At 53.2% G+C, this 8,065-nt stretch overlaps 1 protein-coding gene across 1 annotated transcript in view; it reads left to right on the plus strand.

Annotated features, from left to right (window-relative positions):
* Positions 1-3,937: 3,937 nt before the first annotated feature.
* The window catches only part of RASAL3 (RAS protein activator like 3), a gene marked incomplete at its 3' end in the record, with an annotated part of 10,711 nt that continues 6,583 nt past the window's right edge, over positions 3,938-8,065 (plus strand). Inside the window, exons 1-7 of the mRNA XM_045289692.1 lie at positions 3,938-4,259; positions 5,264-5,400; positions 5,489-5,567; positions 5,666-5,727; positions 6,048-6,109; positions 7,306-7,432; positions 7,511-7,649. Coding sequence (XP_045145627.1) covers positions 3,938-4,259; positions 5,264-5,400; positions 5,489-5,567; positions 5,666-5,727; positions 6,048-6,109; positions 7,306-7,432; positions 7,511-7,649 — 928 coding nt within the window. The remainder of the gene's footprint in view (positions 4,260-5,263; positions 5,401-5,488; positions 5,568-5,665; positions 5,728-6,047; positions 6,110-7,305; positions 7,433-7,510; positions 7,650-8,065) is intronic.

An 8,065-nucleotide genomic window follows, 5' to 3' on the forward strand; every position in this document is an offset into this window, starting at 1 on the left:
TAGAAAGTCTCATCTTACTCCCCAGGACAATCAGTAGTTTCAAACTGCTCACCTTGTGGTTAGCAACCCACTGAGTAACCCACCATGCCACCAGGGCTCCTCAGCAACCTTATCCAGGGTTGGTCAAACTGTACACCTTTACAGAGCAGCTGGTAGGTCTGGATTGCAGATCCTGAGTTTAACAGCCCAGGGCCTAACTCATAGCACCACAAGACTCAAACACAAACCAAAACCCACTGCCCACCCTAGAGGACAGGGGAGAACCACCCCTGTGGGTTTCCAGGACTGTAACTAGCTACAGGAGTAGAAAGCCTCATCTTTCTCCCATGGAGTGGCTGGTGGTTTCAAACTGCTCACCTTGAGGCTGGCGGCCCAATGAGTAACCCACCAGACCACCAGGGCAGTCTGATTCCAGACGGTTAGTGGCTCGGAAACCCTGTGAGGGCATTCTCCTGTCAGAATCAACTCGTCAGCGATGAGTTTCACAGGCGCCAGAGTTGTTTCTGATCCAGAAGGAAGCACTGCCCGGTCCTGTACCAGCCTCGCAATGGCTCCTGGGCCTGAGCCCGTGGTGGCCGCCACTGGTCAGTCCATCGTGTCGAGGGCCTTCCTCTCTGTCGCTGCCCCTCCACTCTCCCAAGCAGGACGTCCTTCTCCAGGGACCGGTCTCTCCTGACGACATGTCCAACGCGTGTCAGATGAAGTCTCACCATCCTTGCCTCTAAGGAGCACTCTGGCTGTACTTCTTCCGAGACAGATGGGTTTCATGTGCATGTGTTTGTGTATATTTATATATATGTGTGTGTGTGTGTACATATGGGGGGGTGCTGGGGGTGCAATTTGTTTAGCATTGGGAAGCTTCCAATCACAAGGTCAGTGGTTCATACCTGTAGTATTAAATTTAAAAATTGGCATGAGGGAATGGGGTGCCAGCCCCACCGGCTACTAGAACTCACGGGTTCAGTAATACTACTTCTGGGTTCAGTAATGCACAATTGTACAATTGAGATATATAAATATTATATTAAAGTCATCAAGAGCATGAGAGATATTACAATAATACAGTCAGACACATTACATGATAGCATTGCTCACCTCAGCCCATGGTGGTCCACGTGGAGAGAGAGGGAAAGGAAGGAGGGCAAGGGAACAAGGGAGAGGGGAGTGACCAGGGAGTGAGCAGCAAGGAGCTCAGAGTCCGAGAGAGCTCTATATTGCTGACTCACACCTATATACCTTTTGGGGGCATGCCAGCCCACTAATTACAGGTAGAGACATACATCACAGGAAGGGGCTGCACTATAGGCTACACAGCAATGAGAGGGTGGTCTAGGGGGTGGTCTCTGGGTCTCCATAGGAACCATTATCAGTAGGGTGAAAACTCCTCCTACAGGAGCCTGTCCATTGTCCCCAGAGGCAGGGACCAGGCCCACCTCTATGGAGGGATAAGACAGCAGTCTGGCAACTGATTGCCTTCAGGGGAGGGAATGCCTGCGCATATGACCTCCCCCCACATACCCACCAGCAGCTCTGTAGGAGAGAGATGAGGCTGTCTACTCCCATAGATTTTTATAGTATCAAGAACCCTATGGAGCTGTTCAACTCCCTCCTATAGGGTCACTATGAGTCAGAATCAACTCACAGCAGCAGTGGGTTTGAATACCCCAGGCACTCTGTAGGGAAAAGATGGGGCAGTCAGTTTTTTTTGCGAAGACTTGTAGCTTTAGAAGCCCCATAAGACAGTTTTACTCTGTTCTACAGGGTGGCTGTGAGTCAGAATCAACTTGGTGGTAATGAGTGATGTGTCCCAAAATATTGTTACTTGTTTTATACCATTTTCTGTATATGAAATCCAGGCTATTTCTACAGAGGCAGTAGCTGGATTGATCATTGTCTAGGGGTGTGGCAGAGGAGAGGATGCAATGGGGCGCTAACCACAAGGAGCATGAGAAGAAACGTTCTAAAACTGACTGTGGTGATGATTGCACACATTTTCTTCATATGATTGAATGATTACATTGTATATGAGAAGCATAGGCCAATGAAACTATTAAAGAAGAAAAGAAAATCTTACAAGGGTTCCGGTTCAGACAGACCTGGGTTGAATTCCCAATGTGTGTCAACATGGCTCTGTGATCAGTGGGTGGCAGCAGGAAACTTCTCTCTGGAATGCATGTCTCCGTCTCAGTAAGGTGCCCTCAAATTAAAAGTTCGATAAAAACAGTGGCTGCTGAAGGGATCTGCTCATTCAGTCACTTCCACCAAGTCGATGCCGACTCATTAGCGACACTATAGACAGTGCAGGACTGCCCCCTGGGAGTTTCCGAGACTGTAACTCTTTATGGGAGTTGAAAAACCCTGTCTTTCTCACGCTGAGCCGCTGGTGGTTTTGAACTGCTGACCTTGCAGTTAGTAGCCCAACTTGAAACCACTGCACTACCGGGACTCGGGGGTTCTGCTAGGTCAGTTAAGTTCAAGGCAAAGAAGTCAGCTCAGAAGGTTGGAGCAACCATGTTTGGGGATTCCCAAGGGGTAATTTGGATAGATTGTTCTCAAAGGACACAGGACAATAATGAAGGCTTACTATGAAGAAGCTTAAAGGGAATTGGAAGCCGCATGGGTTCGAAAAAGGCCAAGGCATTTACAGAGATACTTTTCCATCACAACACAGCAGCTGCTGCAGCTGCGAGAGTAGCAAGGGCTAGCTTATGTTGGGAAACCTTACCCCATCCATCTTCAGCCCTGCTCTTGCCCAAAGAGCCTTGAAAAGAAGCGCATTTGAGTGCCTAGAGAATGCCCAAGTGCCCTTTGGACGTGGTATGAATCACAGAATGCAGGATTCTGTGGGGGAAGAGTTAGAGCAACATCGACGCTGCCTTCCCAAGTGTGCAGACCTAGGTAGAGCTTTTGCTCAGAAACCGTGGCTTTACATTGTCTTACTTTTGTGTATTAAAGGTACCTATCATGTTGTAGTAATACATGCTTACTTAAACACACACTCACACACCAAGGAGCCCTGGTGGCATAGCAGCCATTGGGCTGCTAATCCTAAGGTCATCAGTTCTAGCCCACCAGCTCCTCCTTAGGGGGAAAAAGAGACTTTCTGTTCCCATCAAGATTTCCAGGCTCAGAGACCCACAGGGGCAAGATCTACTCTGTCCTAGAGGGTCGCTATGAATCAGAAGAGATTCCCTGTGACTGTCAGATAAATGTGTGTGTGTAGGCACACACATATACTCTTTAATAAGTTTGGTAGGTGGCACAGTTGGGGCTCAATTGCTAACCTACATGTTGGTAGGTCAAGAGAAAGGCCTGATGACCAGCCGCCACTGTGTCCCACATGGGGTTGCCCTGAGTGGGAACTGACTAGACCCCAACTAACATCTGCAACGGGTGCTTCAGCTAGGTGTGTAGTGGAATTCCTGGGCCAGAGGAGGCACGCGTATTCAGCTGTAGCACAGACCAGTTTTCAAACTGGGGTGAATCTTCTACACTTGCCCCGCCGTGTGGATCAGAGTCGCAGCGGCTCCACATTCTCACCAGCCCATTTCTCAGAGAAGGCAACTGAGACTCCAAGAGAGAGGCTGCCTCCTGATCGGTGAGGGACTCTGAGTCCTCCCCAGAAGCCTGCTGCCATCTGCTCTCCCCTCAGCATCCTGGCCCTGCTGTGCCCTCCCAGCCTGATGGTGGGTGGGTGGGACAGACAGGGTCACGTGTACTTGGGTTCAGCAGGAGGAAACCGGGCAGGGTGCAGACAGCGGCTGCGTCTAGGGCAGATCAGGATATCGAGGTAAGAGAGTCTGTGGAGGGAGTGTGTGCGCCCCCAGGGAGGTCCCTAGAGGCAGAGCTGAGAGTGGAAGGTGCGGAAATGAGGGGGACACGTAGGCAAACAACAGACCAAACCGTCAATCTCTCATTCCCCAGGGCACCCCTCACCATGGATCCACCGCCCCCGTGCCGAGCGGCCGAGCCCCAGCCTGAAGCCCCTACCCCACTGAGCTCCTACCACTGGCACACAGGGAGTGGTGGAGAGAAGGGGGCTAGAGGGTCCCGCTGGGGCCGTCTCACAGGCTGGGGACGGGCGCTGAGCAACCCGGAGCCCACGGTACACAGCCAGCCAGCATCGCGCTCGCTGTTCCGTCGCGTCCTCTCTGCGCCCCCCAAGGAGACACGGACCAGCCGCCTCAAGGTATCCAAGACCCTCTGGAGGAGGCATAAGAGCCCACCGCTGGAGCCAGAGCCGGAGCCAGAGTCCCCAGGTACATGGCTCCCCCATGCTGAGCCTGGGCCAGGCCAGGGAGGCCGGATACTTGGGTTTCGTCTGCCTCCGGAGCACCAGCCCTACAGACACAGGAAGTTGTGGGGACGGCAAAAGCTCAGCAGGAAATTGCTGGGGCCCCCACTGCCCTCTTCCCTCTTTCCACCTAACTCAGGGCCTGAGAGTGCCAACAATGGCCAGGGAGCTGGGGCCCCAGGGGCCGTAGCCCCACTTTTGCATTATTCAGATATCAAATGGCTCTCGGCCCTGATAGATCTCTCATATCCAGTGGACCAGGCTGATCCTCTCCTGCCTGGGTTTCTATCTCAGCCGCCTCCTACTCCCCAGCCTCATCATTTTCTGTGCATTTAAATACTTTGGGCCTTAGGTTGGTTCTTTATGTAGGGGGCCACAGCTGCTGTCTTATAATCTTGAATCTGCTTACTGCCTTGGTTAAGACACAGAAGGGTTCCGTCTGAAGCCTGACTCAACCACTCCCAAGCTGTGTGACCCTGGCCAAGTCACTCAAACTCTCTGGGCCTCAGTGGCCTTCTTGGTTAAAAGGAGCAGTGTGCCATGGCTGTTGGAGGATTAAATGAGAGACACTCCAAAGGACAGTTAACACAGTACGGGGTGGGGGTGGGGGGGGTCATAGTAGGTGCCAGTGTTCAAATGCCAAATGGCTCTCACCCCCAGGGGGGGCGGGGGTCTCTTCTCAGATCTGGTAGCTCAGGCTTGGATATCTGTCTCTGCTGCTGCCTGCACTTCTGTCCCCACATTTCCATATCTTAGTTTCTTCGTCTCCTTGAGCCTCAGTGTCCCCCACAGTCAAATGGACATAATTACCCATGGTCAGTGGGGGCCGGGCTCAGAGAGGAGTACAGACTTGTCCAAGGTCACCCTGTGGCTGTTGAGGACTCCTGATGAGCCCCGATAAATGGAGAGGGGGACATGGCAGAGGGAGGAGAGGACTCCTAGGTCCCCAGTGCCTCCTCCTCTGCCCAGAGCCAAAGCTGGAGCCAGAAGCAGAGCCTCCTGCCCCACAGATCCCCGAAGCTCCTGCACCCGATGTGCCTGTCTGGGACATTGGGGGCTTCACCCTGCTCGATGGAAGACTGGTGCTGCTTGGGGGTGAGGAGGAGGTGAGAGAGAAACATGAGTGGGGGGTGGGGGCAGGATTTGAGAAAGACTGCCTGCCTCTCTGATCTGACTGTCCTTTGGGGGAGACAGGGTCTCCGGCAATCCCGGGCAGAGAGTGGGGGTTCTGAGACCAGCGTCCAGACAGTGATGGGGAACCTCAGGGATCCAGGTAAACTGACGGAGGGGAGAGGGCTGGGGTGTTTGGGAGGCTCACAAGCTAAGCTGATCCCCAAACCCCACCTTCCCATGCCTGACCACCACCTACAGATCGGATGCCAGGAAGAACTGAACCAGAGGCTGCCGGTCCCACCCAGGTCCACAATGTGAGGGTGAGGCAGCCAGCAGAGGTGGGAGGTGTTGGGGCGTCAAAGACGCCACATTCCGCGGAACTGAAAGGGGATTCTTCGGTGGAGCTGATAAAAGAGGCTCTCTCTCAAGGCTGTTTAGGGGAACTCAAGGAAGAATGCAGGAAAGCCTAAGTAGGTGCTTTAGAAACAGGAACGGTTATTTGCCCTTATTGTTATTCGTGTTAATGCAGCCTGAGCTTGTGGTCCTCCAAGACCAGCAGATCCTCCCAAAACCATCTGTGGGGGAAGAAAGAACCCAGGACGAAAGCACAGGTCTGCCCCGTTGACATCCTCTTCCACAGGGATTACTCAAGAGGCTGAAAGAGAAGAAAAAGGCCAAGCCGGACCTGGGCGCCCGGGATGGGTAAGGGCCTCTGGGTCTGGGGAGTCTGGAGTTCAGTATGGCCCACCCCCCTCTTTCATTTAGACCAGGAGTCCTCAAGCTTTTCAAACAGGGAACCAGTTCACTGTCCCTCAGACCCATTGGAGGGCCAGACTATAGTTTAAAAAATAACTATGAACAAATTCCTATGCACGCTGCACATGTCTTATTTTGAAGTGAAAAAATAAAGGGGAAAAACACCCGGCGGGCCGCATGTGGCCCGCGGGCCGTAGTTTGAGGACCCCTGATTTAGACCTTCATCAAATGTTGCCTCTCACCCCTTCCGTGCACTATCCCATGTTGGGCAACACTAAAACAAAAACTCACTGCCATACAGTCCCTCGGACTCATGGGGACTCTGTAGGACAGAGCAGAACTGTCCCTGTGGGTTTCTGAGACTGTATCTTTGGAGAAACAGAAAGCCTCATCTTTCTCCCAAAAAGTGGTTGGTGATTTCAAACTGCCAGCCTTCTGGTTAACAGCCCAATGAGTAACTCACTATGCCACCAGGGCAACACTCCCCAAGCCAAATCAAAGTCATTGTCATCGAGTCAATGCCAACTCATGGCGACCCTATAGGACAGGGAAAAACTGCGCCTGTGAGTTTCTGAGACTGTAATTCTTTGACCTTGTGATTAAGCAGTCCAGGGCCACACTAGGGGCATATCTATCAAGATCCTTCATGGATTCAACCTTCAGCCAGTCAGGATGAAACAAGCTAAATCAACACTCTCATCTGGGAGTGCCAAGGGAAGCGTCCCCAGTAAGTGACTCCTGAGCTGAGATCTGAAGGGTGGGTGGAAGTTAATGAGGCCAAGAGGGGCAGGGAAAGTAGCCTAGAAGGAACAGCGTATGCAAAAGCCAAGAGGCTAGAAGGAACTTTGCATATTCAAGGGGTGGAAAGAAGGCAGATGTGGTTGGAGCCCAGAGAGTGAGAGAAGGGGCAGAGGGTGATGTGATCGACAGGTGACAAGGGTTGGACCGTGTAGGGTCATGTAGGATGCCACCGAGAGTTTGGGGAGTCTCCCAACTGAGAGCATGAAGAGCCACTGGGGGCGTGGAGGGCAGGAAGTCATAGGATCCAATTTAAGATAAAGACAGTCCTGCGGTGTGTGTGTGTGTGTGGGTGTGTGTGTGTGGGTGTGGGTGTGTCTGTTTTCTCATTCACCCTGCCCCAGGCCACCCAGTGCTTCAGGCTCCCGGGAATCTCTGGCCACTCTTTCTGAGCTGGACCTGGGTGCCGAGCGGGACGTCCGGGTCTGGCCGCTGCACCCTAGCCTGCTGGGAGAACCCCACAGCTTCCAGGTAAGTAGACATGTGCAACCCTCCACTTTGGTCTCCACCCCTGGCTGCAAGCCCACCCCTGGGCCCTTGTCCCAACAGGTTACGTGGGAGGGCGGGAGCCGCTGCTTCTCCTGTCGCTCAGCTGCTGAGAGGGACCGCTGGATCGAGGACCTCCGTTGCCACTTCCAGCCCAGCCAGGTCAGGGCTCTGCAGAAGTCCCACCCAGCTCGTGAGGACCGTCCCTCTCCCCGACCCCCGCCAAACCACGCCCACATCTTTAGCTACTGCTCTTCTGTCCAACGTCATTCAGTGCCGGCCCCAAAGCCCCGCCTACTAGGCACTAGCTACCGCCCCTCTCTACTCAGTGGCTCTAGACTCGGGGTCTCATTTCTCAGGCGGTTAGGAGTTGCCCTCCTACCAATTCCAGCTCCTGGCGACCCTGTGTGGGCAGAATAGAACAGCTCCATTGGGTTCAAGGCTGGGAGACCCGAAAGCCGATCTCCAGACCGCTATTCCGAGGCCCCTCTGGGTGGGTTTGCATTAACTACCTTAATGATGGAGCTCTTAATCATTTGTGACACTCGTGGTTTCTTGCTTTCTAAAGGAGACCTTCCAAAAGTTAGAGGGCTTCCTTGTAGCCACATGGAGGACCCT

This window comes from Echinops telfairi, unplaced genomic scaffold, assembly GCF_000313985.2.
Source record: "Echinops telfairi isolate 266 unplaced genomic scaffold, ASM31398v2 ScPeMD7_30;HRSCAF=105, whole genome shotgun sequence".
In the NCBI taxonomy this organism is placed as follows: Eukaryota; Metazoa; Chordata; class Mammalia; order Afrosoricida; family Tenrecidae; genus Echinops; species Echinops telfairi.